This window comes from Nannospalax galili, unplaced genomic scaffold, assembly GCF_000622305.1.
Source record: "Nannospalax galili isolate Female #2095 unplaced genomic scaffold, S.galili_v1.0 scaffold1354, whole genome shotgun sequence".
In the NCBI taxonomy this organism is placed as follows: domain Eukaryota; kingdom Metazoa; phylum Chordata; class Mammalia; order Rodentia; family Spalacidae; genus Nannospalax; species Nannospalax galili.
Window position 1 is genome coordinate 1,611,382 of NW_008335784.1, and position 21,286 is coordinate 1,632,667.

Consider the following 21,286-nt stretch of genomic DNA (forward strand, 5'->3'; position numbering starts at 1 on the left):
AACTAAATGAGTCACAAAATAAAACCAAAAGTCATGACTCTGGGAAGGGACTAGTATGGAGGGCTGGTTAACAGGGATGGAAGGAAGACAGAGGATAGGAGATGAGAATAATCAGAATTCATGAGTGTCAGAGAACAAAATTAAATAAAGACAGAACAGAAAAAAGAAGGGGATAACATGCAAAATCTATGTACAAGGAGGACACCTGAAAACAAAGATGCCAGTGGAAAGGAACAGCAAGAATGAATCATATAGAAGTCAACGGTCAATTCTCTTCATTCCCAGATTATCACACTTTGATCAACAAGGCTTACATAAAAAACCCCAGAAACTTAGGGAAAAAATAATGTCTTAAGTACTTTAGGTACTTTGAATGTTCATGGAAGCATATGAGATATTATAGGATTATTGCTTTAATGCATCCATCTACTATGCTCCTTTATTCTGTAAAATATTTAAGAACACCAAAAAAAAAAAAAAAAACCATGTTTAAAAAATTACTTCAAGCCAGGCTTGGTGGTGCATGCCTTTAATCCCAGCACTTGGGAGGCAGAGGCAGGCAGATCTCTGTGAGTTTCAGGCCAGCCTGGTCTACATAGTGAGTTCCAGGCCAGCTGGGGCTACAGGGAGACCCTGTCTCAAAAAGATCAAAAAGAGAAAAATTACTTCATTAAAGCAACTATTAAAAGGATATTCTCTATTTAACCTACTTGAATTGTCTCTATAAATGCAGAAAGACAAAAGCAACATATCAGGGAACAAAGGGCATAACGACACTCAGTCAAAATGGTATTGTCTGGCAATTGGCCTTAAAATTCATACCCAGGACACTCCAAGAAGGATAAAGCCAGAGATTATAATGGAAGGAAACAGAATTAAATTGCAAGAGTTGGCAGATTCATAATCAATTTCCCCTATATTTATTTTTTAATCTTTTTAGTGATATAATCAAAATATCTTCTTCAAAAACCAGAAAGCAGTAAGGACACAACACAGTAATGTACTCAGAAATAATTATACTTTTTACATTTTTAATTCTACAGTTAAAAAAAAAAGATCATATTAACTCTATTGACTATTTCTACATACTCTATATTTTTATTTTTAGCACTAAAATCAGGGTTAAAAAATGCTAATGAAATGAGAAAATATGTACATTAAGCTTATACTTGAAGTTAAAATGAGGAAATCTAAATATATTATTTCCCTAGCCTTACTTATTTCAACTACATATATTAATTCAGGGATGCTCTTTTTTAGAGAATGAAAACCTAAAGTGAAGGAAAAACACATAATTAGTTTGCCTGACTACATCAAACCCAGTCATTTAAACAAGTTAGTAAAGTAAGAAAGTCATTTGAACAGGTGAGTAAAGTAAGAAAGAATGGCACATAGATAGTATAATATTGGCCTCTGTTATAGCAATACACTTTCAAGCTTTCTATAAAATCATAAATTAAAAATAATTTCTAAAAGGAGTAACAATTAAGACATACCAAGAACCATACTATATTTTTATTTATTTATATATTATCTTACTAAGGTATGTAGAAATATAAAATTTAATTTTAATTAAAAATAGAGCAAAACTTAACTGATAGACTATAATAATGATACAGTCAATGATACATTGACTAGACTATTTAACAATCATAACTATATAAAATTTATCAAAAGTAGCATTGCTAAAGAATGTTGCAACATGCTATGTCAATTCTAAGATGATGTTACTAAGCTTTTCTGTCAGAAACAAAACCACCATAAATATTTTGACTCATATTAATGAAGATGTGGGACATGCATTCATTCTTGCTGCAGTTCTACACAGATGGTCTCCTATAGAGTGATAACAGGAATTCCTAGCATTTTCAGGTTCCACATGTATATAGTTTTTAGGGAAACTAAGTGTAATCAAAGATACACTTAAATCTGCAAAGATGATAGGAGGAAATAAGAAGAATCAGGACTTTCTACACATGTAAATAAGAAAATTTATATAATTCTTCACACAATGTGAAGAAATATCTAGTTCTTTAAAAAGTTTAATTAGGCCTAAACATTTAGAAGATCTGATGTTGCTGTTTATATAATCTATTCAAATTATCATAAACTTCAAAACACTGAAATTCTTCAATCCTCCATGCTACTCTGGGTGAAGCAACTTATGCAGAACAAGTGAACAAAGTCGACATACACTAGCTGTTTGAGAATGTTATTTCCAACCTTACAAGCCAGAATAAGCACAGGAAATGAATTGGTTTGTTTGCAACAGAACCAACAAGCAACTGGCTAACAAAAGCAAAATCAGAGTTTATTTCCACTAGGATTATACAATATTAGGTACAAAGTATTGAGGAACTGAGTTTATAGCTATTTTCAACTAAAATAAAAATGAGAAATACTTTATGGATAGCTAAACTCCGAGGTAATTCTGTTTGACATTGGTGCCTTCTGGACTTTCATTCTAAAGGCTGTCATCTTGGATCCCATTTTTCAAGGTATTCGATTTGATGTTAAAAGACATGTCATAACTTGGGTTTCAGACTGCAGTGCTTCAGAAATATGTTTATATACCTGATAATGCAATTATAGCCACTTTAAGACAGATAAGGCAAATGGCAGCAATACCCTGGAAATATAATTAAAGAATGCAGTGGTCCAGGAGCTCTTGTGGGGCTATGTCTCTGAAAAGCTGCTCAAAGATTTAGAGTTTGAAGTTAAATTTTTGATGTTGTCACTCTCAATCTATTGAATGGCTGACAGACAATCAAACCCGTCTGTCTGGCTGGCAGCTCATTTTGCTGGCAGGTGGCAAACAATTAGACACACCAATTTGTGCCTCCTGATGACATTAAAGCATGAAACTAAGTTGTATGCAGGGCCTAGTGATTTGTGTGAAAGCATTTCAAAAATAATACTCTTTGCCGTGGCAACTCATTTCAGACTGCCACCTCCCATTATGGCTTTGAGCAGTGAAGACGACAGACTTGAGTTACGTGCAGTGCAAGGCCACTTCTGTTCAATCCGTCATCAGTGCCCCTGAGACCTCAATCCCCTCCTTTCATCAGTATCACCTCATCATTTACATTTGATAGTGCTAGAGCTACTGAATATATTAACTGCGCTAGAGAGTCCTTCCCGAAAAGGATGGAAACATGCTTTGTGTGCTTTCATTTCATTTCTACTTACACAATTTAGAATAATGATTCAGTTTCCATTGCATTTTGCACAAATGCTACCAGGAACAAATGGAAAATTTATTGGTTCAAGCAATATTCCTAAAATTATAAATTTTGTATAGCTAAGAATAATAGCCATTCAAGTGACAGTTAAAAGTTTTAATGAAAAAAATGAAAATCCAAATTAACAGAAATATTTTTGCTCAATTATAATGAAACCTCATATGCAAATCACAGCAATTACCTTGCCTTACTCATCTATATTTTATCAAAATTTAAAGATAGAATTTTAAATTAATTGGGACACAAAACTTAAACTACCTTGTTAATTTACTGATATTTATTTAGACATAGATATTCATAAATACATATACATAGAAGGCGTAAGTTGATATACACTAATAGATGTAAATACATACATATCCTGCATAAACAAACTGAGCATGTGACATAGAAGATAGAAGGTGGACTGTGAGAAGCCAGAAGGAACACTCAGTACACTGTAGCTGCTGAATTAGCACAAACTATTTTTAAAAGGCAGAAAAATGTTTTTCTATATTTTAGTCTTACAAGTTTTCACTTTTTATAAACTTTTAACATGACACATAAGATGATTATTTGAAAATATATTGTTACATTGTAAGTTTGTTGAACATAAAACTGGCTTTATTCATCTTTGTCTTATATGATAGCTACTACTATTTAGATTTACATGTCAAATTTTCGACAAATACTTATAAGCCACTTAAGTATTTATAGGCAAAGTCTAAACTATACCTGGGTATGAATGTATTAATTCATCCTAACTAAATGACTTTACTGCCACAGTTCTATTAGAAATGCTTAAAAAAAAAAAACTGACCCGACTTAGAAAAAAAGTAATTTCATTATTATTTATTTACATCTTTGTAAATTCATTTTACTTTCTAAAATTTGGGGGTTTGAGACAGGGTCTTACCATGAAGCCCTGGCTGGTCTGGAATTTGTTATGAAGACCAGGCTGATGGCCATTTAAAGAAAGCAATAATAAATAAATGTTATCTTTTGTCTATTATTTTGATATTGTAATTTAAGAGACATTTGATTTCTTAACTAAATTTGAATCACTAAAGCTGAAAGTACCTGTTTCTCAAGACACTCATACGTATACACACACATATATATAAAACATTTTGGTATAGAAATGTGTTTTAAACATCAATAACAAACATTTAATTCATATAGAAAGCCAAAATATTCTTTACTTTATGCATTAACATAAAAACATAATTTGAAATATATAGCAAGCCCAGTACCTAAACATAAGTACTCTTGTTAGTCATCAGTGACCACCTACAGATTTTCCTGATGCTGCACTTGATTTAAATTGTAAGATAAAACAAATGCAAAGATCCGTTAGTCCTAAAATATTTTATTTTGCTCCTTTGAACTATTTTAATTGCAAATATAATGGATCAGAAAAAAAGGAATCTATTTTTCCTTCCAAATTCTTTGAGTGATTTAGTTTTTAAATGTAGACATATGGACCACTATGTTCAAAAAAGTGACAAAATACCTTTCAAATATGTGGCAGAGTATGACTTTTGTATGACTAGCAAAAATTATCATAGAAAAACATTCACAAAACTTTCTTAAATTCTTTTCAATACAGATCAATTTAAAAATTAAATTTGTGTTATTTAAAGGAAGTCGTTTAATCTGCAACAATTCTAGTGTTTTAGAATATTATAATGTAATTGGAGAGTCAGAATAGATTTTAGAAAGGGCTAGCTTATCTTCTTTCCAATTTCATATAAAACAGCAGATCCCAAAGAGGAAAAATGACTTGTACAATGTATGGTAATTCCTTGATGGATTCACACCAGATACTAGCTTCACTTTTTCCAATCTGATGTGCTACTTACCATATTACACCTTACTTATCACAAGAGCAATCAGGTTGACTGGCACTTTGAAAGTCTTTGTAATGACAATCTTGAGCTCATCCTACTATATTACTATTTCTTTTTGGTCTTTTTTTTTTTTTTAAACTAACAGCCCCTCCTACTATTTCTAAAATTAACAGAGTCTAATGTTCCTTTTATAGATAGAGCAATGTGAATAGTAAGTTCCGTACATACCTGTCAAAGGAATGAAACTGCATTGGAAGAATAGCTTGCGCTTCCCTCTTCAAAGCTGGATCTGGGTACGGGATAGGTTCAGGGCCACATTCTGTAATTTCAACTGGGGCAGCCACAAGACTTTTCAGTATTTCCTTGACATTGATGCCTTTGGTTTGACTAATGCTAGATATGGATGGCGCAGGTTTCAACATTTCACTGGGATTTTCCGTTAAGCTCTCTTGTGATTTCTTTACTTCAGATGACAAAGTAGATAAGAGTTCACTCATGGCATCAGGACCTGCAGCAGTTTCTAATTCTGCCCCATTGAGGATGTTAGCCACTTGCTCCTCTCCAATTCCAGAATCTGTATGAGGAATTGAACTTTCTAGCTGAATATCTTCACCAGGAGGTGGTGTTTCTTTTTCCTTTACGTTGTCTGGAAATGTAGCAGGTGTTTCTGTAATGAAATAAATTGATCTAATCAAAAAAGCATTGCAAGAATAAACAAAGTAAAACAGATAAAAAACAAAAAAATTGCATAGGTATATTTGAATATGGACAGTACAACACAGCTAAAATATACCATCCATAGACACATGTCATATTGTTCAATGACCATCTACACAACACTGTTTTTAATGCATAATACATAAGCTAACTGAAGATATTTTAAAATCATACATATTTGTGAAAAATTTGCAAAATGTAAAGTATGTCAAATACTTAATTCAAAAGAATATTTGAATTATATCAGTGTGCCACAAGAAAATAGGCTGTATGTGCCTTTATCATCAATGATTTAAGAAAAATCATGTTTCATCTCTGTGGATATGAGTTTGTACTTGCAAAAACTGAGTCAGAAACATGCATTTATATTGATATAGTACTTATACACAGGCTCCTAATTAAAATACATCAAAAGAAAAACTATTACAAATGCCAAATCTGGGCTGGCATGATGGCTCAGCAGGTTAGAGGCACATGCCATCCAAGCTGGTCACTTGAGTTCCATCCCTGAAACCCACATAGTAGAAGGAGAGAACCAACTCCTACAAATTGCCCTCTGCCCTCCATACCATGTTGTGGAATGTGTGTGCCCTTACACAGAAAGGAGGAACAGAAGGAGGAAGGAGGGAGGAGGGAGGAGGGAGGGAGGGAAAAGAAAAAAACAAATGTAAAAAGTATCAAATTTTTATGGAATCTCATTATATAAAAGTTAATATAATGTTCTCCATATATGTCCCCAAATTCTAATTAACAGTGTAAAATGTACTTAATCTTAGTAAAATGAAAATGTATACAAGCAACAGCCTTTAACCTAAATCATTTTGAAGATGAGCACAAGATGGTATTAAGAAATTATAAGCAAATTACTTACAGATCCTATATAAGGTAGATATTCAGTGCATGTTCACTATTTATAATATCTTAACTTCTATTTAACTGCATTCTTTATAAAGTAAAAAGAGAGTAAGGTATTTCTAAGATCTTTAAAAAATATTCATCTTTGGGGCTGGAGAGATGGCTCAGCAATTAAGAACACTGACTGTTTTTGTAGAAGACCCGAGTTCGAATCCCAGCACCCACATGGCAGCTAACAACTTCCGTAACTCTGGTTCCAGGGGATCCAACAGCCTCTTCTGTGCTCTGCAGGCACTGCACAACATGGGTGCACTTACCTACATGCAGGCATAACTCTCATACACATAAAATTAAAAATAACTAACTAACTAACTAACTAAATAAATAAATAAAAATTCACCTTTTAGGCTCCACAAAATTTCTCCTAGGTTTTACTGCAATTGAGGTTTGTTTCTGTGTTTGAAAAGGTTATAAGGATAATAAAAGAGCCTTGATAGCAACCAAACCTTTTGTGAAATCCCTGATGAAAACAAAGAGAAATTTTGTTTTGGTGATATTATTGGAACAGATCAGAATTTGTTGCAAATTTTGCACACATACACTAAAGGATTAACCATGGTGTAAATGGATTTCCTAAGGCCATGGCTTATTAACTGTCTTAATATCTTGATACAGATGAACACCATGACATCCAGATTTAATGATGTGATTTTTATTAACTTTTTATTAACTTTTCCAGATTATTTTTTCAGATTAATTTTAGAATTAATTTTAGAATCACTTTGCCATATTTCAAGAGGCAAGTAAATTATTATTCCCCTTTCTTTTGATTAAAATTATGCTGAATTATATGTATTAATTCAGGAATAAAAATCTTCTATTCAAACTTTATACTGTTCAATATTCATTTAATTTGGCTAAAAATGTACATATCTAAAAATATAATGTTGTATTACAGTTATCTTATATTTTAAAACAGGTTTAAATTTTGCTTATTTATTTGTAGTTTTCCTAAGAATTAGAAGAATAAGCTGGGCATGGTGACACAGGCCTTTAATCCCAGCACTCTGGAGGCAGAGGTAGGCAGATCTCTGTGAGTTCATGGTCAGGTAGGGCTACAGGGAGACCCTATCTCAAAAAAAGGCAAGAAAAAAAAAAGAAAGAAAAGAATAAAAATTTATTATGAGAGCTAGGGTAATAATACGGCATCACTAAATGGTCAAAATAAAATAATCCAGATGTATCCTTTACTTTTATTAGAAAAATAAGATAATATAATTGCATTAAGTTTTTTGAGAAGACAGTAATGTGTCACTAACAAAGCTCTGTAAACAGGAGAGTTGTTCAGTAGATATGAATATACTTTTGGATTATTGGAGTCTATAGAATCTCTGGAATATTTATGTCTTTAAACCAAGAGAAGAACAGCCATAAATTTTGGTTTCACTCACACTGAAGTGATGAGACTTTGGAACTTAACAATAACCTAGGGATACAGAATGAGGAGAGAATGGCAGAGACAGTTCAACTGTAGCAAAACAACGAGAACTGAACAGCAACAGTGATGTGTCCACACCATAGACAGAGAATGCAAGTGAAATAAAGTTAACTACCCAGAACAACAGCTACAAAAATGTCATTAATATTTATTAATATGAGCTAAGGATTTTTGTTTTATTTGTTTGCAGAGTTTAACAATCAAGAGTAGATGTTATATGGTTTTGTCCTAGAGTCAATTTAGCAGATTTACACATCTGGTCCGGAGTTTTGGCTTTACACTAAAATGATTTCTATAAATCTTTATGGTATGTTGTGCATTAAAAGCTACACAGAAAATTTTAACTTTTCAAACTATATTAGACTGAAATATAAACATTTTACTACATGGAAGGAACTCCCATGCTCATTGATTAGAAGGATTAATATTGTGAAAATGACCATCCTACCAAAAGCCATTTATAGATTCAATGCAATGCTAACCAAAATCCCCATGACATTTTTCACAGAACTGGAAAAAACCATCCTAAGATTCATATGGAAGCACAAAAGACCTGATAGCCAAAGCAACCCTGAGCACTAAGAGCAATGCTGGGAGGATTACTATACCAGATTTTAAGCTGTATTACAGAGCTGTATTATAGACTCATAGATCAATGGAACAAAATTGAAGACCCAAATATGAGTAAATGCAATTTCAGCCACCTGATATTTGACAAAGGGGCAAGAACATTCACTGGAGGAAAGACAGCATGTTCAGCAAATGGTACTGGCAAAACTGGATCTCCACCGGTAGAAGAATGAAATTAAACCCCTATCTTTCACCTTGCACAAAAGTCAGTTCCAAATGGATCAAAGACCTCAATGTAAAGCCTGAATCTCTGAAACTCTTAGAAGAAAACATCAGGAAAAACCTACAAGATATAGGCGTAGGAAAGGATTTTCTAAACCGGACATCAATTGCTCAGGAAACAAGGGCAAGAATTAACAAATGGGACCTCATTAAACTAAAATGCTTCTATACATCAAAGGAGGCAACCAGGGATGTGAAGAGAAAACCGACAGAATGGGAGAAAATCTTCACCAGCAACACATTTGACAGAGGTTTAACATCCAGAATATATAACAAACTCAAAAAACAAAGAATCAAGAAAGGAAGTAGGTAACCCAATTAAAAGACAGACTAAGGAGGTAAACACTGTATCTAAGATAATAGAATATTTGATATATGGTTCATAAGCTACTACATTTAATATTTATTTATTCATGTTTTATTTGTGTGTATCTGTGTGTGTACGCACACCTGAGTGTATGTGCATGTGCAAATGGCAAAAAGAGGGTATCAGATCCATCAGAGTTGGAGTTACAAGCTTTTGTGGAAGGCCCTGCTTGTTATGTGGGTGCTGGGGTTTGAACTCTGGTCTTCACAAAAGCTCTGCAAGTGCTCTTAACCACTGAACCAGCTATTTCTCCAGTCCAATAGCCAATGATTTTTAAGAGCAAATTTTTTTGCTTATCTGTTGAATTCACTTTACTTTCAATGAGCTTAGAACTCCAATATAAATGAATTCTATAAATCAATAAGTTTATAATTTGTGAGTTCTCAAAAGATCATTAATCTTAAATATTAAAAATTTTTGAAATAGCTCATCAAAATATTTACACATCATTAAATATTTTAATTGAGCCTAAATGATTTTTAAAATGGAGCAATAATTTTGTAACTTCAATAAAAATCCTATATAAATAAATTTCTACTTTGATCTTTTTTTGAAACAGGGTCTCCCTGTAGCCCCAGCTGGCCTGGAACTCACTATGTAGACCAGGCTGGCCTTGAACTCACAGAGATCCTCCTGCCATTGCCTCCCAAGTGCTGGGATTAAAGGCTTGTGTCACCACTTCTAGTTACAAATAAATATTTTAAAAGTATACCCTATAATCATGTTATATAGAAATAAAAATACCCAAGGAAACAGTGTAAGAGTAATTTCAAATAAAAAAAGAGACCACTAGTCAAAAATGACACCTTAATTTTTCATTTCTCACTAATACCCTTCCCCAGAGCACAGTCTCAGCTGATACCATGCTTCAGCTTCTGGAATACTTCTGCTTCTAGAATACTCTATACTTTGAGTATGTAATTCAATTACTTTAATAGGAAATTAGGGGTGAACAACAGGAAAGCAAAAAATGATTATATCCATATCCATAGAGGTTTTATTAATGACAGCAAGCAACTCCATGCTCAATAGCTCTCATGAGTTTTTTTGTAGCAGTATGCTGTGCCACACACAAAGATAAACAATACTAGCTTAAGAGATCTGAACCTTGTCAAAAACAGGCAGTTGGATGCCAGATGCCTCTTTAGTGTTTTTTTCATTGAATGTAATGAATTCATTTAATGTATTTTAGGAAAAATATGAGGTTATGTTCAACAAATGACATGATATTTACATGGTTACCTCATTTATCACATTCCTTTCCTCAAAATTCCCGTTTCATGGCAATTTATAAAATATCTCAATATGGTTTATATATTAAAGTACTGAACTTGCCATTTTCCAAATGTCTACATAAGGAACAACATAAAACATAAAGCTGTGCATTACCATAGCACTAAAAATTAGATTATTTATCCTTCAAGTAGTAATATTAAACAAATGAAACAACCTTAGTTTAAAACGAAACATAAAAAGCTGTAACTAATTTGCATATTTATTATATTAATTCTTAAAATGATTGTTACATAAAAATTAATTTTAATTCCCATGAGCAAAAAATAATGCATAAAAAGATTTGAAATTAATAGAAAAGTTTAAGACAGCAATGAAGAGTAATTATTCTTAATGATTGTGTGTGCCTATATTAAATGTATGGAGAGAATACATCCTTAGGAATTCAATGCTATTAACTAAAGGATAGATTCATACAAGGCAACATGACAAATGAAAAGACACAATTAAGAACTGAGAAAACCTTTCAGAGTTTTGGCTCTACTATCTAGGTATGGGTCTTTCTGACTTTATTCTTCAAAACTGTTTTTCAAAGTGTCTTCAAAAACTAGCCTTTAAAAAAAATAAAGTTCATATGGGACCAGAGGACACTAATAGCCATAGCCATCTTGAACAACATGCTACCTTCCTTTAGAACATACTGCAAAGCTATAATAATAAAAACAGAATGGTACTGGCATTAAAACAGACATAATCTGATGGACTAGTACAGATATTCAAGATCGAAATCTACACAGCCAACAAATATTTTTAAATATATTTTTTATTTTTGTTGTTTTTTTCACAACATCTCCCTAGTCCCAGACCACCTGGAAGTCACTATGTGGACCAGGCTGGCTTGGATTTCACAGATTCTTCTGCCTATGCCTCGTGAGGCAGGGATTGAGAGTCCATGCTGCCATGCCTGGTCAGCTAACAGATTTTTGACAAAGGTGCCAAAAATACAAAATGAAGAAAAGAAAATTTCTCCAATAATTTGTGTGTGGAGGAGTGGAACCCTGAATATCCATACGCAAAAGAATGAAATGAAGGAGCTGGAGAGATGGTTCAGTGGTTAAGAGCACTGGCTGCTTTTGCAGAGGACTTGGGTTCAGTTCCCAGCACCTGCATGACAGCTAACAATGGTCTGTTCAGTAATAGAGATCTGGCACCCTCTTCTGGTCTCTGTGGCACACACAGGTATACTTATTGTTAAGGTTCAGATAGCCCCGCCCCCTCACCAACAGGATCCCAGGGACTTCTCATGCTCCTGAGAAGAGGGAACCTAGCTGATGAGCACCTTGGTCTTTGAAGTCAAGAGAAGCAGACTTTTCTCCACTGTTTGGCCAACACAGCAGGCTTTCCCTTTGATCTCTAAAGAGGACAGGTTTTAACAGTCCTGCTCTCCCACCCCCCCAACTTTAAAAAAAATACATCTTCCCACCTTCTGCAGGAAGCAGAAGCCTCTCTTTTTAAAAGACCCCAGCTCAAGACCCAGGCAGACATTTTCCCTGCCCAGAAGGGAATCTGTCCCATGTGTTCCTTTGCTAATAAACCCTATTTTGATGGAGTTTTAGCTGTGCCTCGGTGCCTCATCATCCATTCTCTTGTTCTCTGCCAACCTATTACCTATCACTTATAGATACTCAAACAAAATACTCATAGGTATAAAATAAAAAAATTAATTAAAGAATTAAATGAAATCCTTTTCTCAGTTACAAAAATGAACCTGAAATAAATTAAAGGATTAAAAGATCTGAAATAACTACAGCCTCTCAAAGATAATGAAAAGTGCTTGTGGACATAGATCTTTGCAAACATACTTTTAGAAATGATTAGAAAGGACAGGGAACAAAAAAAAAAAGAAAAGAAAAAGAAAAAAAAAACAAGACAAACAGAACTGCAAACTACCAAGATGCTTTAACAACCTGAAAATAATCAAGAAAAAATAAACAGAAAAATCCAAAATATTTAAGCAACTAAAAAACTCAATAGCAATAACATCATAAAAGCAACTGATTTTGAACTTGGGCACAGATCTGAAAAGACAGATTTTTTTTAAAGGAAAAAAGAACTATAAATAGTGGACAGTGTGTGAAAAAATGTTTAATATCAGTAATCAATATAGAAAAAATAAAACCACAATGAGCTATCACCTTATTATGATTAAACTGTTGGCAAGGATGTGGAGAAAGACAAGTTGTACACAGTTGATGGGAATGTAAATTAGTCTAGGTATTGTGGAAAACAGCAAGGAAGTATGTGGGGATGACCATTGGGACAATATCTTAGCTTGTTTCCAGAACCATAAACAATGGATGGGACTATACATGCTGTTCTAAGTCAGTAGGGTTCAGAAGGGACACAATCCTCTGATAAGACAAATTCCTCTTTTCCTAGGTGATGCTGGATATATGGTTTGAATAAAGAGAGAGAGCAAGGCCTTTGTTTTAAAGCACAGTTCTGGAGAAATCTGGAGGAACGGATTGGAGTTCTCAGAAGAGCTGAAGTCGTACTCTTGGCTGAAATGGAAGTTAAAAGTCAGGCTGTTTTCATTCAGGCACTGCCAAAATGTGGTATCACACCACCACAAAGGTACACCAAAACAACTAGAAATAGAACTACCAACGTCATCAGTAATTTCAGTTCCAGTTATAAGTACAAAGTAAAGGAAATCAGTAGTTCACAGAGATACCAGCCCTCCCAAGTTTATTGCGCTCTTATTCACAATCGCTACTGTATGGAATCAACCTAGGAATGAGTTCATCAACAGATGACTAGACAGAAAAAAAAGTGGTACATTTACATGATACAATGTAGAATAGACATAGCGTAGTCATGAAAATGTATTTTAAATTTCAGCCAGTTTAAATGTTGACCACAAAAATATGACCTAAATATCAAGGGAGTGGCAAGATAAGGAGCTTGATATAGCCACTCCACATTGTATACAAATCTTAAAACATTATATTATATCATGTAGTTCAGGACCAACAAACAGCATAGTTATGACTACCCTCCTGTAAACAGAAGAAAGGATGTAAGCAGATACTATACTCAAGGACAGGATGGCACTGGAGAATGGACAACTGCAATTACATTTAAAACTTTCCTTTCTTACACATTAGCCAAATAAAAAGTCTGAAACAAAGAATGATTTCTAAAAGAAATGCTTATGGATATTTTGAGTAAATACTGGGATAAAAACATTTAAGCTTCTGACAGGACAAAGAAACTTTCTGTCTGTTAACATATCTAATCTAAGTTGAACTCATGACACAACTCACTGATGAGAATACCTAACATGTTTTTCTGTTCTTCAAAATCACTGAGAGGAAACAGTATGTTGATAGAACTAGGAAGTCTGCTTTAAACTTGTATCCAAAATGAAACCAGAAATATACCCTAGGGGCTAGAGGTGTAGCTCAATGATAGAGCACTTGAGTTTAATACTCAGCGTCACAAACCAACAAAATATATTCTTCAATGTTCACCATTAGCCAGTTATAGGATTTCATCTTGTATACTGATAGTAAGAATACAAATTGTATTTCAATCAAAGGAAGGAATTCCAGATCCATGAATTTCCTATTACTGAAAGACTGAAAAAAAAATCTATCAAATCCATAAAATTGGCATTTAACTTCTTAAAGAGTAACACAATCAGATCATTACTAAAGATTTAGATTCTACTTTGGTAATTACTATTAGATTGTGAGACTGTTCTGGTCCTTTAGCACGATGGAGTAATAGGAGAGCTGACTTGTTCATCTATGGCAGATGTTAGCAGGTGACCATATAGTGCAAGGAGGTACAGATGACCCTGTTTTCAGATAGCATTAGGTGCTATCAGTATTGAGAGACAGAGATGCTCCAGAATCATATTGCTTACATACTCACCCCACAGAATCAAGTCTACCTGGTGTGTGTGTTGTTTCATACTTAATCTTTGTGTGGGCAAGATGGAGATAGTTCAGACATATTCTTAAATATATTTATGTAATAATAAACAACAGACAATTTCTAAAAGGACTTAGGGAAAAAAAATCTTCCACCTCTCTTTTTTTTGTTTCACATAGCAAATAAGGTAATATTTATTTATTTATTTATTTATTTATTTATTGGTCTTTTTGAGACAGGGTCTCCCTGTAGCCCCAGCTCTCCTGGAACTCACTATGTGGACCAGGCTGGCCTTGAACTCACAGAGATCCACTTGCCTCTTCTCTCTCTCTCTCTCTCTCTCTCTCTCTCTCTCCCCCCCCTCTTTCTCTCACAAGCACGCAAGCACACACAAATAAAGTAAGCTCTAATTATTAGTTTGCTAAACTATGTGTATTGAGTGGGGATGGCCTCTCCCTTACTTTAACATATGAGGTACTGGTGGAGTTGTGAATATATTATCTGTTAGTGTCATTCTTCAAAGACTGACACAAAAGTAACAACATAACGTCTGTGATGGTTTGAATTAGAATGTCCCCTATAGGCTCCAAGTATTTGGACATTTTGTCCTCAGTTGGTAGGTCTGTTTTGGGAGGTCTTAGAAGGTGTGGCCATGCTGGAGGAAGAATGTCACTGGGTCAGGCTTACAGATTTCTTAAGCCTTGCTGGATCTCAAGTTACTCTCTTGCTTCCTGTGCCTGCTTGAAGATGTGAAAGCTTAGCTTCTGCTCCTCCTCCAGCCACCTCTGGCCCCATGCCTCCCCACCATGATGGACTCTTGCCCCTTTGGAAATGTACACTAAATAAACTCTTTTACAAGTTCCCTTGGTCATGGTGTTTCTATCACAGCAACAGAAAAGTAACTAATACACTATCTCTCAGATTCTACCTTCTATGTTATTCTTTGATCTTAACTACATGCTTAAAAAAACCCCAAAACATGCCATTTTCTGCTTGGAAAATTTTTAGAACTCTAATAAAAAGTCAACTGAATTCATCCTTTAAAAGTGAAACAGAGCTGATTTCCTATCCCATTGAAAGATTAAGAGTTTATTCTACAGTTCTGATGTTGCCAATATAAGTTTTCATCTGAAAGACAACTGCATTACAGCATACAAAATAGCAATTAACATCATTTACCATCTTACCATGCAATAAAGAAAAACACAATAAGTTTAGCATATCAGCCTTAAAATTATCTTAAAACATTTGTCACTATAATTTTCCAGTTATGATTAATTTATAATATACTTTTATAATTTTTTCAAAAATTTATGTGTACAGGTGTAAGGCTAACACCCATGTCATGCAATGCCCATGGAGGTCAGAAGTGGGTACTGGATCCCCTAGAACGGGAGTTAGAGTTGTTAGCCACCACATGGGTGCTGGGAAACAAACCCAAGTCCTCTGCAAGAGCAGCCAGTGCTAAGCCATCTCTTCAGCCCTGGTAATAGACTTTCTTGATAAAGCATATTGATATTCCAATCAATGTAGGCTCCTTAAATCTTGGCAATTACTCTAGAATATTTTCCAGTTAGTTGGGAATTCATTTCTTCACAAAATAAAACCATTGTGTTACGGGTTTACATAATTCATAGCTAGATATATTTGGCATCAATAAACCAGAAGGAAACAAAAGAATTTTTCCTTCATTTCCTCACAGTATTCAAAGGCTGCCCAATCATAAAAAACAATGTTTGAGCATTTATCCAGGTGTTGCAAAAATGCTTTGCCATCATTATTTGTTACAAAAGTTATACTATGTTATTAGTTGGAAAATACTTCAAACTATGGCTTCAGATGGAGCACCAAGTCCTCCAATCTCATTCCATCATTACCAGAATTCACTTCCCCTTCAGTTTATTTCTAAAGGCCCCCATTTCCTTCCTGGCTTTTAACTGAGCAGTGCTCTTAGCTTCTGGCTCCTTGCTCCATACTGCTCACACTTTGAGTGTCTCTGACTTCCTCTTTTGCAACAGGAGCGAGAACACACTGTTTTCATGGAGGTCATATGAACAGGCCAGGCATCTTGATAATTATTCTTCCTTAAAATCACACACAATGACACATAATGTAACAATCACGGGAGTAAAACCTACCATGTTCAACACTCTATGAGTTCTGCAGGATGTGCACAGAACAAAGTCTTGGAACTACTAGAGAGTCGGGTGGGCTAAAACCTTTGCTCTGCATCCACTGATCTGTTATTCTGACTCAGACACATTGTCATGTTGGCTGCTACAGTTTCATCTCTTAACAGTTTATGAATTTGCCTTTATTTTGAATCATTCTCTCCTGGTTGTATTCACTTTTTTTCTTTAATAGAAGCACTTTCTGAATATATTTAGGATGACTGTTTAAATGTCCTTATTTCTATCACTTCTATTGTTTCCAAATCTATTTCTGTTTTGTGAATTTTTCTTCAGCTGCTTATGCTTGCATTTTCTTACCTTTATATATGCTTAGGAACGTCTTACTGGATGGTTAACATTAGTTTTTACATTTTTTACATGAATGAGTTTTTTGAAGAGTATTAGGATTATGTTCCAACTAGACACTAGATTACTTATAGGTTAATATGTCCAAGCTTGTCTTCAATCTTCCTTTTTCCTAGTCTAAAGTAGGCTAGACTTCGGTTAATTTCCCCTGCTACTGAGGTATGACTCAGTCTCTGGCATAGGCCAGCATGATGCAGATTAATATACATAGAATTTGGTGTCCTAAAGATATTAACCCTTGCCGGGCATGGTGTCACATGCCTTTAATCCCAGCACTCGGGAGGCAGATCTCTGTGAGTTCAAGGCCAGCCTGGTCTACATAGTGAGTTCCAGGACAGCTGGGGCTACACGGAGACCCTGTCTCAAAAAAACCAAAAAAAAAAAAAAAAATTAACCCTCAAATACAACAGAATGAAGGTATAAAAGCAATGCTTGCTCTCAATAGCTATGTATAAATGCAACACATCATCTCTATAAAACATGAGATATGCACTTCAATTACACCATGAATACTTATTTTAAAACTCATGAAACAAGAATACCACACTAATCAGGAGATGAAGTCAGTATTACCTTTGTAAAATGAGTGGGCAAAGTTCTGCTCAGGAATTAACTTGGCAAGGAATCCATGGTTCAAACTTGGATGAGGGATAGATGGTATGACTACAACTGTGGAGAAAATCACCGAGACAAATTTGAGGCAGAAAGTGACAATGTGCAACACAGTACAACAAAAGTCCCATGACAGATTTATATAACTGCAAAAGGCAAGCAGTACTAACAATAAAGAACACATCTCTGAAGGAGGGAAGTGGTTTTAAGAGAAAGGAAATAAACAATATACTCACCAAGTAGTGTACTTTTAGCAACATACACAAAAACATACAAATAGACAAGAAAATTAGACCTGGAAGGTTCACTATAATATTGCTTATTTTATATATATGACATATATGAACAAATTAGAATAAAAGAAAATATTAAAGTCTTAGTGCTTTAAAAGATGAAAGAACATAAACTTGAATGGCAAGATATTTAATTGGTAGAATATTAAAATAAAATATTATTATGAAATAATATAAAATGCAATAGCAAAATACTGTAGTTAAGGATGTGACAGCTTTGGGGCTTTCTCTAAGATCTATGACCTTTCTAGCCATGTGTATTTGGCTATGTGATCAGTACTACACGAGTTCCTGCCTACTGAACAGGTGTTAAGTCCAATTAGGTAGCTGTTGATTATCCCAAGATAAAAATGATACCTTTACCCCAATAGAGTTTGCTGTACTGGTTATTGTTGTGGGTATTAGGCCTTAATACTGGGGTTGGACCATCAGTTGATTTTCTCCCTTAGCATCTTGCACAGTGTCCTCTAAAACTGAGAGCTAGCCTTCAGGGAGATGGCTATCAAGTCAGTTCCAGCTACATTGCTTCAAGTCCTGTGTCTAAAGTATGTCCTATTTTCAGCAATTGGGTCTTCCCTTCAAGTTCTGGGAGACCAAGGGCTGTGGTAATAGCCTGTGTAATTTTGTGAGTCTCTTGAACTACCCTGGCCAACAACTCGAAGGGAGGTTTCCTCTGTCTGGCACTGTTTCTTGTTATATAGCCTTCAGCTATATACATGGACATATGTAGAGATAGTATATATGTACTTTTTCAGTAGGCTAATACATTTCCCTGTGGGTTTTCACACAAGATCAGCATTATTTACTCCCTGCCCTGTCTAACCCAATTTCTTACTATATGCTAAATATGGATCCTTATATTTACAGACAAGTATATTCATCAGTGGTTTCTTTTGCAACAAACAGAGACTATTACAGGAGTTCCAAAACTGGTCACACACAGAGAATAAGTGTCTGTGAGATGCCCGACCCTAAGTGACACATCTACAATGGAATTGCTCCATCTAAGGCTCATGGAACATAGTGGAACAAGGAATAGGGAGAATATTAATGCATCTCTCAATTCTCATCAACCGAGTTCCCTCATTCAATAAGGGCAATGAACACAAAGGCAATAAATGGTCAAAGTGTAGAGAGTAAGAGTCTGCAGAATGTAAGTCCTTGGCTCAGGAACCACTGCAGAAGGGGGAGTAGAAAGATTGTAAGAACTAGCAGAGGAGGTGCATGACCACATGGAAACAGAGTCTTACAGGTTCCTTCCTGGGACCTTGCTCATATGAATCTACAGGGATGGTGTCAGCATCCATAAGACCCATACAAACTCAAGCAGACAAAACCCAAACACAGAACTGTGGAAATGGGCAGCAGGACACAACCTTAGCTGAAGAACTATTGGCAGTTGATTACTGCTGGGTGAGGGAGAGTTGACCTTCTTTAAGGGAGTGACTCTAGAGAGGCTGACTGGACACCAGTAGATGGATCAGTAGATGGATTTGCATTGAGGAAGTCTGGGTACACTAACTTGACTTGATAGGCCTTATTATAAATGACAGAATGCATACAATCTGGGGGCGGTGCTAATGGGAGGGTATGGATGGGGCAGGGTTATAAAGGTGATTAAAATATTTTGTATGAAATACATAAAAGTTTAATAAAGATATACAAAAATACTGTAGCTAAGATGTAATCTGCTATATTTTCAAAGGTAATAACTAGTAAATGAGATATATTATGCTTACGAAGAGGCAGAGATTAACCACTAATTTCTATCTACTTTAAAATAATCTATTATATTATAAATTGTATTTACTTACTAAGGAAAAAATTTCATCTACAAATTAATCCAGTGGCACATGAAACAGCCATTTAGTTATTAAGGTTACACTTAAAACAATAGGAAAACAATCTCCTTTTAAAAGATTTAATTTTAATTTTATGTGAGTGTTCTGCCTGCATGTATATTAGTTCAGTATATGCAAGCAGTACCCACAGAAGCCAGAAAAGGGTGTTGGATCCCTTAGAACAGAAGTTACAGATGGTTTTAATAGCCACGCAGGGACTAGAAACCAAACCTTGGTTGTCTGTAAAAGCAGCCAACCCTCTGGGAAACAATCTTGGTAAAAATAAAAATGATTGAAGCTCGGCATTGTACTGAAATATTAGTGCTAGAAATCTATAATAGTTTTCAAGCAGAGTAGGCAAAGACAGTAATTTAAGAACTTCAACATGAGTGTGTTTGAAAATGAAGCTGGCATAATCCATTTTCTCTAAGGTGTCACTGCTCCATAAGTCTTTAATTTTAGTTAAAGCTACTTTATACAAATTTTGTATAACTTTTACAAAATTTGGAGTGCACTGTTTGCATATTACATATAATTGATATAAAATTTTGATGTAGAAATAAGTGTATATACAAGAAGAAAGAGAAGGAAGAGAAGGAAAGGGGAGAGAGGGAAGGAAGGAACTTAATTTTTTAGCTTAGCTGTAGATTTATATTTTGCCTTATTCTGGGACTTGAACAACTGAATGAAGAACTACTGCTTTCATATTTAGATAGAAATGTGTTTAAAAGCAAGAGCTACTGGCATATTAGATAAGAGTATAACTAAAGGTTTTATATTCATAAATGGGAAACAGTAATACCAAAACTGGTGAAAGAAATGATAGCAAATATACAGAAACATCACAACATATGTGTGTAGAATTACAGAATACTAAATTAGCATTTGTATACCAAGTCTTTGTAGATATCTGAGATGATTATGAGTAAGTACAGTTTAAAGATGGATACTAAAGTGTTGGGAGAGAGACAGAGAGACAGAGATGCGGGTGAGGGGGTGTGTGAAAAGCCAAATAATGAAAAAAAATTAAGTACCTGTACTTGTTGGTGAATTTATTTCTTGTCTGATGTTTCTGCCTGGCTGGCTTCCAGTTCTTGCAGGCTCTCTCTGGGGTTCTAATATGTCCCGATACTTAGACACCATCAGAACGGAGATAAAGTAAACAACAGCCAGAGCTAAGAACTGCGCCTGCTTGCTATCATCCTGAGTAAAATGAAAAGGCAGTTTGACACTCAAAAATTTTAAGGTATAAATTTGCAAAGCATAAGAAACTATTCTAGCTTTATTTCACATTAAACTTTTATTTGACAGTAAGTCTCAATTGTTATTTATTAAATATCATACAAATATATAGACACAACTAAAATATATCATCTGAGTTATAGGCCGATTAAGAAACTTTAAAAGGTAACCAAAAAAAAAAAAAAAAAAAAGAAAAAAAAAAAAAAATTTTTTTTCATGGAAGCCCCCC

The 21,286-nt window shown here is 34.6% G+C and overlaps 1 protein-coding gene across 4 annotated transcripts in view; it reads right to left on the reverse strand.

Annotated features, from left to right (window-relative positions):
- Nucleotides 1-21,286, reverse strand: part of Nbea (neurobeachin) — a 715,145-nt gene that overhangs the window by 429,339 nt on the left and 264,520 nt on the right. For all 4 annotated transcript variants that reach the window (XM_029562257.1, XM_029562254.1, XM_029562256.1 and 1 more), the window contains 3 exons: nt 20,850-21,018; nt 17,643-17,738; nt 5,300-5,738 (listed from right to left, as the gene is read on the reverse strand). In XM_029562257.1, the coding sequence (XP_029418117.1) occupies nt 5,300-5,738; nt 17,643-17,738; nt 20,850-21,018 (704 nt within the window). The remainder of the gene's footprint in view (nt 1-5,299; nt 5,739-17,642; nt 17,739-20,849; nt 21,019-21,286) is intronic.